Source organism: Lissotriton helveticus, chromosome 3_1, assembly GCF_964261635.1.
Source record: "Lissotriton helveticus chromosome 3_1, aLisHel1.1, whole genome shotgun sequence".
Taxonomy (NCBI): Eukaryota; Metazoa; Chordata; class Amphibia; order Caudata; family Salamandridae; genus Lissotriton; species Lissotriton helveticus.
In genome coordinates, this window is record NC_136061.1 from 333,788,782 (window position 1) to 333,811,422 (window position 22,641).

At 45.7% G+C, this 22,641-nt stretch overlaps 1 protein-coding gene across 2 annotated transcripts in view; it reads right to left on the reverse strand.

Moving 5' to 3' along the window:
* Positions 1-22,641, reverse strand: part of ITGAE (integrin subunit alpha E) — an 844,898-nt gene that overhangs the window by 698,323 nt on the left and 123,934 nt on the right. For both annotated transcript variants that reach the window (XM_078679953.1, XM_078679952.1), the window contains exon 6: positions 4,336-4,404. In XM_078679953.1, coding sequence (XP_078536079.1) covers positions 4,336-4,404 — 69 coding nt within the window. The remainder of the gene's footprint in view (positions 1-4,335; positions 4,405-22,641) is intronic.

Sequence of the window (22,641 nt, forward strand, 5' to 3'; positions counted from 1 at the left end):
GGGAGGATCCAAGTTTTCTACTGTGGCTCCTGCATTTTGGAACTCTCTCCCGCCTCACCTGAGAGTTTGTTCCCAGTACTCCCTTTTCCGTAAAGCCCTTAAAACTTTTCTTTTTACCCAGGCATTCCCCTTTTAATTCGTTCCTTGGCTCCTAGGTTTTCTTGTCCCCAGGGTTTGCTGTACTACAAAGCGCCATGAAACCGCTTGGTGTACGTGCGCTATAAAAACACTTTTAAACTCAAACTCAAACTCTAAAGTAGAGCTGGCTTCAAGGCTCCAACTTTGTAGTAAGAGCTATTAAAGTAAAAGCAGAGTTCTGGGGACTGTAACTGTGGATATCATCTGCCCTTCTATTGGGCTGCACACGTGAAGACAGGCTGATGTGTCTGCTCAGGACTATGAACTGTAAACAAATTATCAGACTGGACAACCAAGTGCAGTAACTATATAAATAGATTAGGATCATATGAAATACCACAAAAAGACTTGCACAGTTGTGCAAAGCTGCGCGCGTACTGAAAAATGTGCACGGTTCCTCAACCAAATATAAACTTATTTTGACTCGTACTTATGTTGGTTGTATAGTTAATTACTTGTATACTATTGCACGACCTCCTCTGATCTGTCTATAAAACGTACCTTTTGGTGCAGATTTTGGTCCTGAATTTTGACCTTCTGTCTGAATTTTGGTCCTGAATTTTGACCCTTTGTCCTGAATTTTTACACTCACCGACCTGAATTTGCACCCATGCCAGCGCAGCTGACCTGTGCCCCATGCGGTGTGCTGTGGTGGATGGAGGCAACATGTAAATGACACTAAAGGAGCCCAATGGATGAACAGAGCTGGCTGAAAGCCTCGGTCAGTAAATATGTACAGAATTAAATTAAAACCAAAATGTATTAGCTAACGCCAATCCCAAAGCAGGAAAATGTAAAGGACCAAAGTATTTTTCATTTTTTTTCCTCTTCATCATAAGGAGTGTTCAAAGTGGTTGGATACTTCATTGTCATTTGAATAAGAAATAGACACAACGCTAATGGCTAAGGGCCAATACATTGGTGCTAAAAGGAGATTGTATGGTAACAATTTACTAATATGCACTAGACTGCTAGTTACCTGATTTACATTTATTCTTTAAAGGAGATATTTTAAATGGATATTGGGTAAGGTAAAATACAAAAGTGCATGCTCCAGAAGGCAGAGATAAAGATTATCTATAAAATGGCGTATCACTTTGATTTAATAGAGATGCAGAGAAACGAGTAGCTTCCCGGGTAAGATTTCTGATTTTAGTCTTTTTCATTCAATTACATTAAAGTCATTTTCATTTAATTACATTTGGCGTGTTTTTTGTAATGTGTCCTACCTTTCGGTTACATCAGAGGTCTTGATTGGTATCTCGAGTGTGCAACCAGCAGAAATAATGATGGACGGGGTTAAAGCATGGATCACAGTGGGTGTGTTTCTCAACAGGTGATCTGCTATCATAGGCTTTGACAGACCATCAGGTTGGTGAGACAGTGAATCTGAATAGTTCAGTTTTCTGAAACACATTTAAGTGTGGTTCAAATTTCCAGTAGAGGTGCTCCTAGGGATCTGTCTCTGTATTTTATTTGTTTGAATGAAGGTAGCTGAATCAAATTGGCAAATGATGAGCAGAGAATTCTCACTGGTATGGACTTAATTTCTATAATTATGTTGGTCCTTTAACCAGAAAGACTCTCTGAATGCTGGAGAAACTTTGAATTTATCCGGTCTTCAACCAGTAGCCCGTGAAGAGCGTTCACAGCATGCTTGATACGGTCTCTTTCCAGACCGTGGTAATGTATATTGTGGGAGGGCGGTACAATGGAGTTATGACAGTCCAAACGGACAGGACAAGCGCTTTGTTCAGCTCTACACTATAGTCAGATTTCAGCAACAGGAGGATTTTAGGAAGTAGGAAGAGTTGGAGATTGATCCATTTGACACATGTATTGGCTTGTTTAGGAGTATCCCCAGGTGTGTAGTTTGCGAATGACACATGAATTCATACGACTTTTAACTGACAAAATTATATGTGACACGTTATGAGTGTCTTGACGGATCCTTAAATGATTAAACTTCTCTAACGATTAAACTCCTTCTAGTAATTCCACAACCATATATTCATATTTTTGACTACACGAGTTTCTTGAATCTATAGCATTTGTTGATAGTCACCAGGAAGTAATTATTGGTGTATTTGAAATTAATGAAGCCTTAGTGTCCTCCAAACTTGCTTTAGAGAAAGTCTTTAAAGTCTGAAAAAGATGGCCACGTATGTGAGAGAAACACACTAAATGCTGGACACATTTAGAACAGGAAACGAAAGACTAGTAGGCCAACTTGCTATCCTTTGATTTATGAAACCTCAGTAATAATCCCAAATGTGACCCACTAGGCCAGTAGCATTACAATTCTAGGCATCTCCCTGTGCCTGAAATTATGGCCATCTCTTATGTAATATGGATATTTTAAAACGCGATGGCTCAGTCTGCTGGATTGTACTGTCACAGTCACATATTCCCTCCCTCCTGTTACTTGCTGGTTTGTGTAATTGAGTCTTAGCTAAACACCACTGTTCTATGGACAGCATGTCATATTTCAGATGCTCCAGCTGCAGTAATATTGTCTGTAACTAACGCAACTATATCAAATACCTAAAATAAACATAATTAACCACTGCTGACAGGATACTGAATTAGATTTGAAGGCTCAGTTAGACAGGGGCGTAGCTTGGTCAGTAAGACTGAGGGGGAGGGGTTTGAGCTTTAAATTTTCCGTCAATCACCCTAGCATATTATGTTAATCATTATTTCAGAAGTAGCGCACTAGAGGGGCTTAAGGAGCAGTGGAAAAGAAAAGGGCGTGGATTGTTAGATGGTACTTAAAACAGAATAAAAACATTGTGGTGTGTGTGTGTTTTTGTCTGAGTGAGTAATTAAAATCCCAGGTGAAATCTGAGAGGCACCTTACCATACTCGACTGAAAGCTCCTGTGCCCAACTGTTTATTAAATACATTTTATTAGGAGGATGAATTCCCCCTCCCCCTCCCAGCTACGCCCCTGCACTAAGAGTATGTAGCTGTATTCCGTTATGCCAGGCAAGAGGAGGCATGTACTCTACTGCCCTGGTGGACAACAGTCCACCATATTTAGATATGCAAGTTTGCTGAGCGGGCGCCATGTTTAATGTGGCTGTTCTGCAAAGTTAGCTTGTCAACAACACTCTCCTAACGCAGGAGTTTATTCTCAGCCCTGGCTTTTCCAAGCAATCCCGAACAGGAAAAAACAGTAAGTCGTCCACTCTAGATAGGCTGGATGGTCTGAGGTGCTAAGACCCATGACACGAACTACTTTGGGCCTTCGGTCTAAGGTGTCTGCCTTTCTAGGCCAGCTGGGGCACTACCAGCGGGAGCACGATGTTCCGCCTGACTCTAAATAGAGCGGGTGGACCGTCAGTTTGGCAGACAGGGCACTCTGCCATGTGGGTGCACTGCTAGAGAATTGTGTAAATTGAATTACTAAATGAACTTACAGATTCTTGTAATGAATACATGCAGTTGAGTCCTTTATATTATTAAGAAAAAGACAGAAAGGACATCAAAGTGACACATGTGGGAGGACACTATTTGAATTTTAAAAACCTTCTTCAGAAGCCTTTGCTCAAACCAGAAGAAGAAACAGGCTGTAGATGGATTGTATGGCACTAGCCTTTCAAGCCTAGAAAGCCAAAGTAGGCTACCGTTTGTTCTTGTAATGTTCTGACATCTGTTCCATCTGATGCCTGCGTTGGTCAGATACTAGCATCCATAATGTAGGTCTCTGAAATGTATCCCATGGTACCCGGGCCAAATAAATGGAAAATGATCAGGAAACCCTCATCGATAGATAGGGGTTCATATACTCCCTTTAAACAGTCACTGTTATTTAAAGGAGAGGGTATACATTACATTTCTCACTTTCAGAATAATACTCCATGGCATGAAATCTTTGAAGAACTTTGCTAGCACTGTCAGTGATCCAGTGTCACCCAGGGGCCTCGCCTTACACCTACTTTCCTGACACATCCAATTACTCTCTTTTACAATCCTACTAAAGCCAAATCTTAACCATCATGTACTGTAAATTGGCTCGATCTGCCGAGCTATTTAAATTCAATGGTTAGACATCTGAGAGTAATGGGTCAAGTCAAGCAAGTATGTCTGCACTAACTTTTGGATTGTAAAAGGTTAACTCGTCAGTGCTTTGTGATCACCTTCATTAAAAGCAAATTGAAACTTTGAAATGAATTGTTACCGAATGACGCTTACCTCTGCTTTTAATATAATCCCCATTGCCGTTGTTGTTGTTTCTGTTTCTGTTTCTCAGGCCTTCCTCAGCTAAAAAGCAAATATGAACATTTCAGCATTATTTTCGTACATTTGGTGTATAGATCTTTTGCACGTCAAACATTGTTTTAAATACTTGCAGTGGTGCATTATGGCTATGAGCAAATGTTGCCAAATATTTGTCTGTGAACCTCACTCCTGGCATGTTTAGGGAAATGATAGTCTCTACATAAAGGTGTGGGTGGTAAGCCATGCTTTTACGGCTTGGACTGCAAAGCTCCGGTCTGTTTAATGCAAAAATACAGAAATGTTCTTCTAATACTTCTAAAAAATGTTTATAGTTAGAATAATTGAATCTGACACTCTAGACTCCTTAATCTATTCTTATTTTTCTTATACCTTCTAGGTGGTATTCTCTTCCCCGGGTGGAGTGGCTCTTGCGAGGGCTTTATATCTGACAGGTCCTGATGAAGGTGGCCTTTTATCATCTTGCAGCCACCGAAACGTGCCGACCACTGCCCTGAGAACATCCTGCTTCTTGCAGTTTTTGTCTTTGGTCATTCCAATTACATTGTTACTCTGTAGTTGAGCTCCCCAGATATGTTATGAATGTGAAGGTTTGTCTGGGTGTGTGTGAGTATGGTTTGAATAGGTTGTTGTGAATTTGATTTGTATTTCTCTACCAGGGCTTATCTGATTCATTTGCATTTATTGTTTTCTTATTTTGTGATTATTTATGAATTTATAATCAATGTTGATGAAAATGAAAAAAAGCACATAAAAACATGTAGAATAATGAAAATATTTTTTTGACAAAAGAAATGAAATAAAAGAACATATTTTTATAATTGTTGAAGAATTTTTCTAGTGGGTTAACAAGTTGGTTTGGGTGCTCACCTTATGTATTTGGATTAATTCAATTGTAGAATAAATTAGGCCTAGAGGGAGATCATTTTCTTGTCTTGATATGTTTCTCCTCTTCTCACTGACCGTTATCTGCTCTTTCAGAGGGGGTCCCCTACTTACTGCATTAGTAATCAGATGGTGAGCAATTTGTACACACCTGTGGGTTGCACACCATGGCTTGGGGAACGCCACCCGTGCATTTATTCACCTGGTCAAAGGTTGCATGCAGGTGGCATCCAAGTTTGGGGCACACCTAATAAAGGCGCTTGGTCCACTAATGGGATTTACTGGCCCAAATGTATTTGAGTATGGACTTGAAGCTACGCCCACTCTCCACCCATATTTTTCATTGGCTTAAGTCACTGTCCTTTGTAAATTCAGGCTTCTGATTCATCAATAGGCCTATTAGTCCCTCCTTAGTATCGCCTTCTCTTCATTTGTCACCACCCATGAACACTGGTCCTTTCACTTCTTTTGTTACACGGTCTGTCATATTTAGTCTGTAAGCACTATTTTCTTTAATGAGTTTCTCTTACTGCAGGCATGACATGCTTTCCTGCAACATTCAGCGAGCCATGCACACTTTCACTCTCCAAGCAGACCAGGACTATGGTTGCCATATCTTTGAAATGAAATACGTCTCGCATTTACAAGAGTTTGAGCTATTAGCATTGTGAATGACAATACCTTCTATTTATGTGTTAATTATCAAAACAGATAAATAAAAGGCTTTGTCAATTACAATGCCAATAGCTTAAACTCTTGAAATGTGAGACCTATTGCATTGAAAATGCATGTTTATTTTCCTGGTCAGTTTGGGTGGGTGTAGGGGCACTTGGTGCATTACTTCAGTAACCATGGCTGTCTGCATATGCCTTGCCAAGGTGGACCTAAAGACAGAACCCAAGAAATGCTGTATTTCCCTAAGCTTGCTCATTTTGGCATGTGCAGACTGTGCTATGCATGCTGGTGTGTGCAAAGGCAGGTGGTAGATAAAAACACTCTTGCAAGTGAAGGTAGAATGTCAGAAATGTGAAATGCCTAGCCTGGTGAGCAACGCAAATGTGACGTTCGAACAGCATATCAATTGTATATCTTTTGGTGCTATGGTGGATGTGCACATGGGTCCAGAGTGTGTAGGGGCTTCTTGCATGTACTTTGCATGGGGGCCCCCTCAAGTTTCGTTACACCACCATCTGGCCTCTTAATTGCTGCAGCCTTAGGCAGTATCGCAGCACAGCCGTGCCTGGCCCCTGCAGCAGTACTGGGAAGTAGACAAAGCTCCAAGCGGGCAGGCACAAGCCCGTCCTACACCTGAGCCACCTCACCTCACCCTCGACCTGCTTCTGACCCCCTTCCTTCAACTTCATTCATCTACATAAAGAGCAGAACATGCCAGCTTTTTTTTCCTACCAATATGGGGAAAAGATACATGATAAAGGACCCAGTATTTCACAGTCTTTCCAATTATTGCCAATTTCAGGGGGAAAAGCCAGGATAATCAGTTGTTTATAGAGGTATTTGCAACGCGCACAGCTACTCCTGAGAGTGTCCTGGTGTGGCTTTCCTGTTTTCAGTTTCTATTGTTGGTAACTTCTGGTGGGGTTTTTACAGTGTTTTCAAGTGATTTCAATACCTTAAAAAAACAGTGGTTATCAGTGGTTGCACATTTTAGCGCCATTAAAAATCACAGACACAGTATTTTCCGGTGTTTATGGAACTTTTTGCTTTTATTATTGCTTGCTTTCTGCACTGATAGAGCATGGGATATAGACTGTGTATTTGAGGTAGGGGTGAGCGGAAGGGACTATCACGGAGAGGCACGGAGATTAAAGCAATCTCCGTGCCTCTCCACGATATTTCCATTTCGCGAGACTGCCCACCGCCCGCCCGCTGCCTGCCCGCTGCCCGCTTCCCCCCCACCTTATTAAATTAAATTAAAAGGCTAAATATAACTTTAAATCAAACTTACCTTATTGCGCCACAATCTACCCCATCGCGGCTTCATCTTTGGAAACTGCGCATGCGCGGGAGCCTGCGCATGTGCAGTCCTGGCCAGGAATGCTCATGGGCAGGCTCCTATGCATACGCAGTTTCCAAACATGAAGCCGCGATGGGGAAGATTGCGGCGCAATTAGGTAAGTTTGATGTAAAGTTATATTTAGCCTTTTAATTTAATTTAATTTAATAAGGCGGGCGGGAGGCGGGTGAGAGGTGGGAGGCAGGTGGGCAGGAAGCGGGAGGCAGGCGGGTGGCCAACTTCCGTTCCGCCCGCGAATGGGCGGAAATTTGCCCCGTTTTTCCGCCTTCTTTTCGGAAGGCAGAAAGTGCAAATTTCCGCCCATTCCGTGGGCGGAACGGAAATGTCCACCCACCACTAATTTGAGGTCCAAATGCATTTTTACAAATCAAACTAATCGTAGTATACAATACTTCTTTAGTGAGTCTTTGGTCATGCACGCTCGCTCTTTCCTTCTCATGTAAATTTTATCTGTGAAAAGGTCCTCTCAACATTGACTCTTGAGAAGGGCTATGCCACAGCAGCCAGTACACAATTTGCTAACTCTGGCCACGGACAAAGCTTTCCATGCCAATACTGGTACACCTGAAGATTGTGATTCTCTGCGACAGGTTCTGCAACATATGTGTTCAACTGGGCACATATGCCCTCAGAGTTATTGAAGCGGACAAAAATGAGGCAGCACTTTTAAAACTCTGGAGAACATTTCCCTTTATGGAAGGGATCTGAAGATTGTGCAGAGTACCACAGTGAGGCTTAATTGACTTCAAATGCCATGGTTGGTGAAGGGCTAGTTCTCATACTTTGTCAAATAAAAGCTCTTGAATTGCTTCTCAACATTTCTTTGCTTACCAAGTGGCAAGCACTCTAACATGGAACATGTTGCAGTGCCAAAGTCACTAAAAGTGTCACTCAGCTTACTCTCAATGAGATGTTACACATCTACACAAATTATGCTGAACACTTGGCAGACAAGGGTGTTTTCAGATTTTAGTTTTTTTTATTATGTCCACTACAGCAGTCATGCTTTCCTGTTAAAATCTAAGAATGCAGTAGAGTGTACTTTTTTTCACATGTCTCTAAATATGCAACTGAAGATGTTCACATTTGTTGCCTTTGGCATCATCACTCAGCAAATGTTCTGTAAACGGTTGTCACTTCGATAATACAGCATTCACAGGCTGTAGGACTGAGAACCACCAGCTAAGTGAAACAGTTGGGATAACTCTTCCTTTGATGGCACACAAAGCACACAATGAGAAATATTTGTGTTTTAGTTCCCACTCATAACAAAACAGTGCACCAGAATGGACTGAAAAGTCAATAGCATTCTTTATTAACTCTGAAGATTGTAAAGATGCTTTCAGCATACCATCTAGCAAGTGGCAAGGATCTCTTACAGGGAAGCGCTTCAACTCAGGTATCGATTTTAACAGGTCATCACACAACTTTTCCATATGTTATGTTATGTTATGTTATTTGAATTTTTGAGCGCACAGCTGCCCCAGCTAAGGGGCGTCCCGGCGCTATAACTGGAGAAGGCAACATAACTAATAACACAGAAAGAAATTAGGAGTGATTAATAAGGCAGAGGAAAGAAATAAGTTTTCACAGCTTTCCTAAAAGCAAAAAGATCATCCAGGGTGCGAATATAGGCAGGAAGTGAGTTCCATAGCGTGGAGGCCAAGACCATAAACGATCGGCCGCCCAATCTACATCTCTGGAATCAGGGGACAATTGCCAGATTTTGGCCAGCAGAACGAAGACTGCGTGATGGAATATACAAAGACAGAAGGTGCTGAAGGATGATAGGGGTGTCGGATTTGAGAATTTTGAAGGCAAAACAGAGGGCCTTGAACTCTATGCGCCTGATTACTGGCAACCAGTGCAGATTGTAAATTGTACTACGGGCTGAGCAGAAGCGCAGCAGGCCCACCAGGGCTCTAGCTGCCGCGTTCTGCACCCGTTGAAGTCGCGATACTTCCGCCTGGTTGGCACCCAAGAGCAGTGAGCTCGCGTAATCGAGCCTCGATAGAACGCTAGCTTGGATTACCATCTGGCGGGTGGGGGAATCAAAAAATCTGAGGATAGGCCTCAAACCACGCAGGATGCCAAAGCATGTGGATGCCACCTTCTTAGTATGGACCGAGAAGGTTAGTTTGGAGTCTAACCAGACGCCAAGATTTCTGAGTTCAGAGACCGGTTTAGGAGGAGGTCCCAGCTCCTTAGGCCACCAGCTGGCACCCCACCAATCAGGATGTTTCCCTAGCACCATCACCTCAGTTTTGAGGGCGTTAAGTTGTAAACAGTTGGAAGTAAACCAACTAGCAACAGCCCTCAAACCATCCGCAAAGCTCGACACCAGTTGGTCAGAGTCCCCGTTAAGAGCCACCGCCAACTGGGTATCATCGGCATAAGATACCATAGTGAGACCCCAACTCTTCGCAACCTCCGCCAAAGGTTGAACATACAGGTTGAAGAGAGTGGGGCTCAATGCCGAGCCCTGTGGAACTCCTTGAGTGATGGCATGGGACTTGGATCTGAACAGTGGCACTACAACCTGAAAAGATCGCTCCGAAAGGAACGATTGGAACCAATCCAGCGCCCTGCCTGAAATGCCCGCCTCACCAAGCCTTCGAATAAGAATGGTATGAGATACAGTGTCAAAGGCGGCACTAAGGTCCAAAAGGACCAGTGCCGCCGTTTGACCTGCATCTAGTACAGAGCGGAGATGTTCGACCATAAATAAAAGTGCCGTCTCTGTACTATGTCCAGATCTAAAGCCATTCTGTGTAGGATCTAATAGATGTACAGATTCCAGATGGTTTGTTAAGATGTTATTAACATGGGACTCTGTAATCTTTGCCACCCAGGGAAGAAGGGAGATAGGTCGATAACTCTCCGGCTTCAACGGATCCAATCCAGGCTTCTTTAGGATGGGCATGACACAGGCAGCCTTCCAACAAGGAGGAACTAAGCCGGTGGTAAGGGATTGTTCCACCAGATGGCGAATGGGAGGAAGGCAAAAGGACGCCGAGTCCATAAACTGGGCAGGTCTCAAAGGGTCATCTGGTGAACCAGACTTGACCCTGGCTGCTAGGAGATTAAACTCCTGCTCCGATGGTGTAGGGAGAAATGCCAAGCACTGCGAAGTACGCAATGTCGAAATCGTAGTGCCAGGATCAGCTTTGGGAAAAGAGCGATAGATGGCATTTACTTTTTCCACAAAGAAGCTGGCTAACGACTCACAGTGAGCAAGGGAGCAGATCTCCGTAATAGGAAGTCTGTTCGCTGTGAGCTCCTTCAAAACTTTAAAAACCAGTTTGGACAGGTTAGAGCTCGCCTGAAACTCCCGTGCATAGTAGTCAGCTCGGGCCCGGCAAACAGCTCTATGATATTTCTTTACCTTGGCCAAGTAGCATACTTTCAGGTCTTTATCATAATTCTTCCTCCATGCTCTTTCGGCTTGTCGGCAGGTGGCTTTGATACACCTGAGTGCCTCCGTGTACCAGGGGTTAGGCTGAGAATGTCGATTCCTGCTCCAACCGGCTGGGATTAATACGTCAAGGACTTTAACAATCCAGGCGCAGAAGATGGTATACCCGGTTACAACGTCATCCGTGAGAGCCAGAGGTGTAGTGATCAAAAGACGATGGAAAATCTCCAATTTGAGCTTTTTCCAGGGCCGCCTGAAAGATGTTTTCTCCGGCTTCCCAGTAGATTGTATCACCATTGTGACAGAAAGCTCAATGAGGAAATGATCACTCCATCCCATGGGTCTAGGGGGTAAAACCTCGGCCAGTTGCAAATTTGTAAAAACCGGATCGAGGATATGGCCTCCCTCGTGATTCGGATGACGGACCAGTTGGAGTAGCTGAATCACTGCAAATACAAAAAATGTCACTCCAATCTTTGTTGAACTTGGTAAGTACTTTTACAGCAGCATTCCAAGTGACACTGCATTCCATGTTTTCCAAAAGTCTGGTGTTATGTTTTCATCAGTATCCCAGATGCTTTGTGAATGCACTCTGTTCACATATACCGGTCGCTATAACTTGTATTGGATGTTTAAATCCTGGGGTGTTTGGCAATTCACCTACGACCAATACTGACTCACTAGAAAAGGGGGCTGATGTATCAATGGTTTTCACCCATTCTCTGTGGGTAAATGTGATGTTACATTGATAAAGATTCTTATAAAATCTACATTTTTCCTATCAGTGAAAGACTCAAATGTAGTCAAAAAATCTAATATGATTTAGATATTTTCTGATTCTCTACAGTTTATAAAATAAATAAACAACACCTAAAACATGCTTCTAACCCCTGTATCTTTAGACTAAAGACCACAAAACTGAAAAAAGGCTGAAGAAAAAATATTTTAGTGACATCCCTAAACAACAAAACTCAAGCAGAATAATGCTAGCTCAGTCTTTCTTACTGCTACCTTATGTAACAAAGTTACATTGTATTAGCCCATTCACTCTCCTTTCCCTTTCTTTGAATGGCATTTAGTTTGTGGTTGTGCAGGGGCTTTTTCAGTGTTTATATGTTTACACTGGTGAGGGCTATTTCCCTTCTGGTGGGGTTTTATCAGTTACTATAGGTTTAAACCTAAAACCGGAATTGGAGATGCTTGCCTTCCAGTATTTCTAAACCAATAACTGGCACTCTTATAAGCAGGCCTATAGAACATTAACACCAGAGTGAGGAGGCAGCACAAGTCTACTTTTGAGGCTCACAATATGTCTGCGGGCTGATCTTTGCCTCTTTAGCAGAAGCAAATAAAAAGAGATGGCATGCAGAAAGGATAGCGGTACATGTATTTTAATAAGTGCAGGAGCAGCTTGTATGATAGTAGTGCGTTTGAGCTGATATGGCACATTATTTCCTGATGCACCATACACAGGGCTTCAAACTCAATGTATTTCACCAGTGGAAGCCAGAGGTGTAAGTCTAAGGTAGGTGGAATCTGATTATGGCATCCGAATGACATCAAGAGTGCAGCTCTGGAGGACATTTATTTAAGCTGCAATATACAATATTTTCGTAATGCAGATGTGATGGTAATAGCGAAATGCTTGTTTTACTGTGTGGGATAATTTGAGGTAGAGAAAGACATCCTTTAGGCTTCTTAGGTGAAAGAAATCCTTCTTAGCCCCTTCATCAATCTGTGCGCTCACATAGAATGGGAAGTCAAACAGGACACCAAGGTTTTTCACAATCTGTGCAGGAGGGACTATTTTTTTAATCTGTTGTTTGTCTATCCTTGACAAGAAGTCAGTGAGTCCATGATTTTCTGATTGATGGGTTGAGAGTCCATTGTTTTAGAGTCAGTAGATAGCAAATCTAAAACAAGATATACCGATCAGTAAATGGTTCCCACCTTTAGAGGTCAGTTCAAGCATCATATCTTTTCAGTAAATCAGGGAATTGTAAGCATGCTCCTCTACCGTATGGGTCTCAAGGTGCTGGGGGTGGGAGGTGGGGTGGTCCGTAGGTCTGTCTAGCCGAAGAGCTAGGTTTTGACGGTCTTCCTGGAGGTGTTCAGGGAGGCGGTTCATCTGATGTTTGCCGGTATCTCATTCCAGGGCTTGGCTGCAATGAGGGAGAAGGATCTTCTGCCTGCTCTGGCTCTGTGGATGTGCAGGGTTTCAGCCAGTGCAAGGTTGGAGGAGTGCAGGTTTCTTTTGAGTATGTGGAAGTTGATTCTGTAGGTATTTGGGTCTGTTTTTATGTGGGAACTTGTAGGCGTGGGTGAGAATTTTGAAGCTGATTCTTTTCTCCACTGGGAGCCAGTGGAGTCTTTGTAGGTGCTGGGTGATGTGTTCGTGCCGGGGGAGACTGAGGATGAGTCTGGCAGCGGTGTTCTGTATTATCTGAACTTTGCGGAGTAGTGACTTATTGATGCTGGCGTAGAGAGTGTGTCCGTAGTCCAGTTTGCTAGTGAGAAATGCGTGGGTGACTGTCTTCCTTGACTCAGGGGGATCCACTTGAAGGTTTTGTGGAGGATGCAGAGGGTATTGGAGCAGCTGGAGGTGACCTGGCGTTGACCTGGCGTTCATGGTGAGTGATGAGTTGAGTATGATTCCGAGGTTTTTGGCGTGGTCTGAGGGGATAGGTGGGCTTCCGAGGGCAGTCGGCCCCCATGTGCGGTCTCATGCTGAAGGAGTGGTGCTAAGGATGAGGACTTCTGTCTTACCATTGTTGAGCTTCAGACAGCTACATACAACAAGTCCTATGCACAGCATATGAGTAAATAACAATACAACACAGGTTTTGTTAATCAAATGATGTAAATGTAGTGTACTTGTATAGCACACGAATCAACCCCAGCTGGGGTATCTCGGCGCTTGTACGAATACCGCTGTGGAACCCTTCCTGGCTTTTCCCTGTGAAGTGCCCACTCCTGGGCACCCCCAAGGTGAAGCCAGGCATCCTAGCGTTGTGGGGGCCGTTGTGGAGATTAAGCGAGCTATTGCCCAGAGTTGCAGAGTGGGACCCATGATTAGAATAGGCAGCGAGGCGAGAATTATCAGGTCCGGGAAAATTGAGCCCAAGACCCGCCGAGGCGGGAATTGAACCCTGGTCCCGGGCTACACCTCTGCATCAGGGTCTGTTGCTCGAACCATTGAGCCACACTTCTCCACCTGGTGTAGTTTTTCTTGAAATTTTTGCTTTTAATGATGTGTCTCTGAGCAAGCCAGCCTACACATGTTTTGTAGTGGGTTATTAAAAACCCTAGACTTCTTCAGGGCTGGAAGTAACATGGAGAACAAACTTATGTCACAAATATGTAAATCTAGATGAAAGTGCTTACAATGAAACAACACACACCTTTTAAAGAGATTACAATCAAAGGTGTACCAGGGAAGTTCCTGGATATGGAGAGAAGCACCAAAGTTCAAAGTAGGTTTGTCAAAGAATATTGGGGAAAGGCCAAACGTATACCCTAGGAACCCTCGTGATGACCTGGTGAGATAGACCTAATGGTGTGGGTGGATGACGGAAAAAACGTATTGAGTGATGAGTGAAATTCTATTTTCGAGTCTGCTGACTACTGTGCGGTGGGAGACAGTGTTGAAGGCTGCTGATATGTTGAGTAGGAGGATGGCTGCGGAGTGGCCTTGGTCCAGGAGGGTGTGGATGTCGTCTGTGGCGGCGAGTAGGGCGGTCTCTGTGCTGAGGTTGCTTTGGAATCCAGATGTGAACGGGTCGAGGATGGTTTTTTTTTCGATGCAGCATGTCAGTTTCCTGTTAACTGTTTTCTCTGCGACTTTGGCTTCGAAGGGGAGGAGCGAGATGGGCCGATAGTTCTTGAAGTCGGTGGGGCCGGCTGTGGGCTTCTTGAGTAGGGGTCTAACTTCTGCGCACTTCCAGTCGTCTGGCAAGGTTCCTGTTTTGAAGGTGCTTTTGATTGTGCACTGTAGTTCAGGTGCGATGGCGGCCGTGGCTCAGTAGTAGATGTGAGGGGGGTAGGGGTAGGTGGGGGTCCCCGAGTGGATGCCTTTCATGGTTGAGGCGGTGTTTTATGTTGTGAACGATGTCCAGTTGGAGATGGTGGGCTGGCTGGTATCTCTGGTGGATGGGGGGCCATCCGTGAGGCCTGGAGGATGGTTGATAAAGTTGTTGTAGAGGTTCTTGATTTTTAGGTGGAGGAACGTTCCAAGCTTGTTGCAGAGGTCTTGGGATGGGATGGCGCTGGGATGCTCACGGGTTACTACGCGCTCTACAAAAACCTTAAATAAATAAAAATGTCTGTGGCTTCGCTGCATGGGTTCGTGAGTTCTTGAATGACGCTAAAAAGCTCCTTGGCGTTGGTGGGGTTTGTGAGGATTTTGTTGTGGATGAAGTTCCTCTTGGTGGCTCTGATTTGGTTGTGTTTGACTGTCATGGTGTCCCTGTAGGTGGTGTGGTTTTCGGCTATCTTTGTGTTTCTCCAGTTCTTCTCCACACGTCTGCAGGTGCGCCTGGTTTCTTGGAGAGCGGTGGTGAACCAGGTAGCTTTCCTGGGGCGATGTATGCTGGAGTTGCTCCGCGGGGTGAGCTCGTCTTCACAGTTGGTGATCCAGGTGTGGAGTTCTCTGGCTGCTTTGTTTGCGTCAGATGACCAGATGAGATTGTTTCGGTTGAGGGTGGAGTTGAGTTGCTCATTGGTAACTTTGCTCCAATTCCTTTGTGGTGGGCGTGGGGCTGGTTTGGGTGCCTTGGGTTTGTCGATGGCGAGTGTACGCAGAGGTGGTCGGTCCATGGTGGTTGCGATTTGTGGCTGAAGTGGACGCTGTTTCTTGCTGCGAAGATGGGGTCGAGGATGTGTCCTGCTCTTTGGGTTGGTGTGTTGACGAGTTGTTTCAGTCAAATGCTGGTGAGGTTGTTGCAGAGAATTGTAGAGTTGGGGCCGCTGGAGTTGTCGAGGTGGAAGTTCAGGTCTCCAATGAGTATGTAGTTCGTGGAGGCGATGGCGTATGGTGCGATGAAGTCTGTGATGGTGGTGGAGAAGGGAGTCCGGGGGGGTGTCTGTAAATGAGGGTTCCTCGGTGTGTGGCTTTGGGTGTGGTCTGGATCTGGATGTGCAGGTGTTCGGCGGAGGTGGTGAGGCAGAGGGTACTCCTGTGGGCGATGGCGAGGCCCCCACCATGTGGAAAATGACAATGTATATGTACATAAGCGGCGTTCATTTGTGTTCACTCATTACCAACTGCATGTGCCCTAAGACTCCGAATTTCGAAGCTGAACGTACGAAAGCTTTGTATGATATCAAAATACGTAATATAATGGGGATAGACATAAATTGACATGCTGGCTAGATATGTTGAAAAGGGAGGACTGTTAAAATCTGGATTATGGCGTAAACATTATCGGCGCCATCTTGTCCTTTTCAGATCCATACGTGCGCGTAAGCAGCAACCATTTTGATTACCACGGCCTCTCTGCCAGCGTCTCTCTCTCCCCCTCACTCCCCAGCCTCGCAAGCATCCCCGACAGCCCCCGGTCTCTCATGCATAGGCCATAAAACCCTCTTCCTCTGCGCGACCCTACTCTAAAAGTGACACCCCTGCCTGACCGACACCCCCTGCATTCCTCCCAGGAACACCCTTCCCCTCTTCTGATGACCCCCTCCCGGCTACACCTGGCCTCTCGACCCGGTCCCAAGTCATAAAACAAAGCCTCATGGATGTACCCCCCTGGCCCTGCATAGCGAAACGTGATACACCAACCGAAGTGCCCGATCTTATCTCCTGCCCAACCTTAGATCTGACCACCCCCTCTTGCCCTCGTGTCCTGTTGGAATGTCCGGCTGCAAGATTACAATCACATGTTACATTTGGGAGGGGAAACGACATCCGAGCGACAGGCATGGGAATAGGCCTGAAGCTGGGATTCCAAACGTGCCTTTTCGTACTTCAAAGTTTCTTTATTGCAATAAGGAATGTTTGTGCATCATAAACCTGTGTATAAAAGACGGAGCCTCAGAGAAACTTGTTAGAGCACCTCTTGAAGACATTGCGCGCGTGTCCGAAATAACAGGCTCTCCTCATGAGAAATAAAAATCTGTTCTTGCACTCCCGCTTCCAGCGCCCGTCTCTTTATTTGGTAACTGATCGAAATGGGAACTAAGAGGCGTCTTGTGCCAGCTACCTGGGCATCGGTTGTAATTTGGGCTGTTTTTCCTCAATTGGCGCCCAACGCGGGGCCCATCAGCGACATAAGGTCCGGTAAGAGAGGTCCAGACGATGGGGTGAACATCTGAACGATTGGAGTATACCTGCCTTGAGAGGGCCCTCGTCCGGCTGCCGATTGAATGAACTTCACCGATTCCGAACGGACCTCTCTCAAGCGACCTACTGTCCTGACTGGGATCCCACAGGAATGCTGCGGTAAAAACATGGAGTAAGAGAACGATCGGGCGCTGGAAAGGGAAGGCGAAGAACTGTCCACACGGTCCGGTCCGGGTAAGGTTAAGTAGGACGTCTTTACGTCCGATTGATAGGATGACTTTATCCATCTGATTGATTGATTGTTTATATTGGAATCGGTATTTAAATACTGGTATTGTTCATTGATTAGTTCATTTAGCCTTGGTTGCTACTTGAAGTATTGTTTCTCTTTGAGACATTCTCTGTTTGCAAACAGCGACGAATAGGAACGTTCCTCTCTCTTTGCAAATAGTGAAGGATAGGTAATGCGGACTTTTGTCCCCCGTTGTAATCCGTCATGCCTATTTTTCTCCCCACTGATTGATTGGTTGCTCTGTTGCTCTTTGAGACATTCGCTGTCTACAAACGGGGAAGAATAGGAATATTCTGTCTCCCTTTGCAGATAGTGAAGGGTAGGTAATGCAGACTTTTGTCCCCATTGTAATCCGTCATGCCTATCTTTCTCCCCACTGATTGTTTGTTATCGATTTTTATCGATTATCGCTCTTTTGAGATATTCCCTGTCTACAAACAGAGAAGAATAGGAATATTCTGTCTCCCTTTGCAGATAGCGAAGGATAGGTAATGCGGACTTTTGTCCCCCGTTGTAATCCGTCATGCCTGTTTTTCTCCCCACTGATTGATTGATTGTCTGGACATTTATTGTTCAAGGAATAGTTCTTTTGAGGTATTCTCTGTTTGCAAATAACGTGGAATAGAAATATTCTGTCTAGTCTTTGCAAGTAGTGAGGGTAGGTAATGCGGACCTTTGTCCCCCGTTGTAATCTGTCATGCCTATCTACTCCCCACTGATTGGTAAACTAGTTCCACCCGGACCATTTATTAGAGGTAGATCATCTGGCTCAACCGGAGGGCGCCCCTAATAAAAAGGACATATGTAAAATACGAAGTAATCACCGTATCCTGTTAACAGAAACTTTAGCGCAAAAACACACTAGAAAAGGAAGGAAAAAGAAATCGAGCAAAATCAGTAGGCCACTGATGAGTTTTTTGACTTCGCTAGAAATAAGAAATGTTAGAAATAGCCCGCAATAAGAAACATGAAAGTGGTGAGAGAAGCCAAGCTTGATATCACGGCAGCCACGAGGTAGCTAGGCTCCGCCGCCCCTCACTGCTCCAAACATGTCTGTCCCACCGCCCGCCACGCCCAATAACGGTAACATAAGATAGATACAAGTCAGCAGATACCTACCCCCATTCCGGAAGCTCCCGAAGTGCAACAGGTCCACGGTTACGCCCATCCGGAAGACGAGGCCTCGACACGTGCAGGGCGGGGCCCGGCTGGCCGCCATCGGCCGGAGAGGCCGTGGGGTGGATGGCCCGGAATGTACTGGTCTTCCCATCCTCTTCTTCTGGCGCCTTGCAGGCCACGGGGGGGATGTCTTGCTTATGCCTCCGACCCCCCCCCCTCTTCATCGCCTGGTCCGGCAATCACGAATGCCATCGGCCGGAGAGGTCGTGGAGTGGATGGCCCGGAATGTACTGGTATTCCCATCCTCTTCTTCTGGCGCCTTGCAGGCCCGGGGGGGGGATGTCTTGCTTATGACTCCGACCCCCCCCCCTCTCTCATCGCCTGGTCCGGCCATCACGAATGTCAGCACCAGAAGACGGCGTGGGGTGCACTGGGAGGGAGAGGCGATGCGGACGAGCCTCTCCCACCTCCCCAGGTGGAGGCCCCTCAGCTGCACCCCCAACGCTCCACTCACCCGACAAGGGTTCGTCCACTCTTGCGGTGCAAAGCCACGCCCGACAGGCTGGAGTCCGTCTACTCTTGCGATCCAGCGACTGCCGGTTGCCGCGGAACTCATAAAATAACGGTCGACTCTTGGGAGATTGGGCCTGGCGTGCAAGGATGGCCAGGTCGCTTGCCAGCTAGAAAATGAGTCCCCAGTCCAGAAGCGTTCTCCTCAGCTTTGAAGATTCTATGAGAGCTGCAGGGGCCCCCGACCCCCGCGCCCCCCCCCGATGGGGAATGACTGCCATGATTGCCCGCGGAACGACCAAGACGTAGCCACGAGACGTCGGCGCTCTCATGCTGGCGCCAGCCTCAGTTTGAATGACCAAAATCCTGCAGACTACCAATTTGATCAGTTCCGGTGGAACACCAGTATGATCCGGTAGGAAAGATTGTTGCCTCCCTCCCCCCTTTGACTGATGGTTCATGTCGACGGCCCCTTCTGTTGCCCTTTAACGAAACTTTTGGACTGCCGAAAGAGGCTCTGGTCCAACCACGAGTTAGTGGAGACATTTTGACCTGCCTGACATTTGGACCTGCCTGACCTCACCCAAAATGGCGCCGGTACAAATGAAACTCGCAACTCCCTGTTGTGTCCCGGTTGCTTAGCCTTGATCGCATGGCGGGAGGGGATGGGTACTGATTGAACACTTGGAAAATGAATTGATGTTAAGTTCTGACGCGTCATTGATTACCGTATTATTGAAAGTTCGAATTTTCGACACTTATGGTACTTGCCCACAATGAATTTTCGATATGATTTTATTGCACTTGTCGCACCTTTATGAAATCAACGGTCACCGACTCCGTTCAAATAAATATCCCCTCATGTACAGTTCCAGTCTGCTCCGTGGCCGGCCCACGTGGTTGTAGACCCGTATTCGTGCACCAACATTTTTGAATAAAGGTTTTTTTTTGAAAAGCAAACATAGTTGTGGCGCTTAGATTGGTAAGTTTTGAATAAATGGCCACTGTTTCCGATATAAGTAAAATACAGGTGAAATGAAGCAACTCGATTACTTAAAGGTTAAAAAGCAAAGTACACAGAAATATTGCAAATGTGAATGGTCCAGGTTTGTTGTGTGTGTGTTTTTATATATATTTTTATTTTTGTGCAACGTAAAGCAATCGATAAAGGTTCCGGTATTTAGCCTTTACTTTATGTGCCACATGTATCAGGGAAATTGTTTCAGATGCCCCTAAGCCACTCCGAAGGAATGCCACCTAGCCCCTCTAGTTTCCGTGCCTGATGAACAAAAACGACCCTGTACCACTGTAGACCATCCCCCCTCCTCGAAGGAGAGCACGAGTTCACCCCCCACTTTACACTGACTGCCCTTTGTTTTGACCCTTCCCTACACACGATCCGTAATACCACACTTGGGCGATCTATGCAATACACAGTCCATCAATGATTATCTCTTCCGCACTACCGGTCCCTCTGGGCTTAAACGCCGAGATGAAAGGGACTGCATCCTGCGGAGATAGGTCGAGTATGTGGTAAGTAAAAGCATTTTCGGGTTTATGCGCGCTGATGTGTTATAAAACGCTGCCCCCACCCCTTCTTTTTCCCTTCTTTTCTGCAGGTCACATCGGAACGTCGACTAGAGTATGGAGAAGACCTACGCAACACGCCATGGTTCCGCACGGAAAAATTGTATATTGTCTATGGGGACTGCCCTGAGAACGTGACGAATTTGTGTGATATGAATGCACGCGTGTATGCCCTGATGTGTATAGCTCGACTGAATACACGTTGCACACGTTTGGAGTGATAAGAGAAATGTTTTATGTATGACTTAACTGACGATCGAACGGCAATGGAATGGGGAAAAGGGGTCTGAACATGGTGCCTATACACGACGAACAAACAAAGATATAGCGCTCCCTTACTTAGAAACAACTGTCTCCCTCTCTGAACCCAGCGACTGGGAGGGTGGCCTGAAGCAGAAACTTGGCGGGTTATTGCAGTATGACAAAATATGACTCCAACCAGCACCCCAAATAAGCAACCAAGAATGACGTGCACCCATGAGTAAATTCATACGGTAACTAAATAGGGAAAGGTTCAGGAATATTCCGGGGTGAGGTTTACCCAAGTACCCTCCTCCTGGAAGACTAGGAATATTGTCAATGTTTAAGATTTACCACCTCCTTCTTGCACCCTCATAGACATGAAACTCAAAGCTGCCCCATTGTTCTCCCGACGGACACCCTCCGTTGCCTCAGCCTGGGTACCCATTCGCTAAAAATGATTCGAAGATCCCACCGTGAGTATTAGCCCAACCAGGTTAGTTCCCGAACAATTGACAAAGGTGTAAGTATTTGCAACCGAGGCCACCAGCAAAGGCAGCCAGATGAATTAAGTAGGATACTAAGGATGCGCAGCATGCAGGAAGAAATATTTTTGGCCAAGTACTGTTCTATGTTTTGTCTTGGATTTTTGTATATAATACATGTACTATTCCCCCCCCCCCGCCTGAATTCATGTGTACGTAATGTATGGATCTACGTTGTCCCTCAGCCTGTGTTTCTGTATAACTGGACCTCTGCTGTTCTGTGTTGTGTGCGCACTAAATGGCCTATTATTGTGCACGTTTCTCTCTCTCTCTTTTTCTCTCTCTCCATGTCGTACGTGTACCGAATAGTTCGTTTAAAATGCGGACGACTCTCTCTCTCTGAGGGTCCCCCTGTTCCCTCTTCCTTTTTGTGGTAACGTTGTGCCCCGCCGGCACAAGCCTAATTGGTTTTCGAACACAAAGGTGTTCGGCAAAATTGACAGAAACTAAAACAATTGTAATTTGCCATATTACTACCTCTCCTTTCTGTAAAATGATGGAACTTGAATTGGCTAAGAAGGAAAGGACAGGTAAGACGACTGATGTCCCCTAATCTGGCCTTTTTTTATAGGGGGACTATATGTCAGTGGCCTTCTGTTCTCAGTTCGTTAGAAACACGATCCCCAATGCCCAGATTGCCCCACCTCTCTGCACCCAAGTACAGATGTCCAAAGCGTCCTCGTTTCTCCTGATTGACCCCAGCTCCATACCCCGAAGTATAACTGATGACCCTGATTAACCATTGCTCCCCGAGAAATTAATGTTTAGCCTCTGTCCCTCTCTCATGATGATAGAAGACTGCCAGGGCTTGGGTTAGAAAGACGAGTCTCTACCGAAGGATCCGATTTCGAGTTTGATGGAATACGCAGTTGATAGGAGTCTGACTTCTCTCCATATACGTCATGAATGAACGCCAAATAGACTTAGTACGAACTCAGTAGAAATGCCCGCATACATACTCCATAGTGATAACTTCTGACCGTGACCGATGAACGTATCCCCAACTACTTAAGATTGGGGGCGGAATTGAAATGTATAAATGTCTTCTCCTGCCAGTTCTCTAATGCTTGTTTTGTACCCATTCAAAGATACACAATCACCGGAGGAGAGGAGCCGGACGTGACGCACAGCCTAGCCGCAGATCATGAAGCACATGTGACCTCGACCAAAGGTGGAGCCGCAGAGCAACGAGACGCGGGACGAGGCACCACTCTCAAACACGGAAAATGAAAGGATGGAGGGCTGCCTTGAAGCCCTCTGCTTGCTGACCCACGCGTGCCAGAAGTCCCCGCCCCTTTGAGCCCGATTGATGGGCCTGCCTGCTCGTTATCCTTTGCTCCCTTGGTTTGT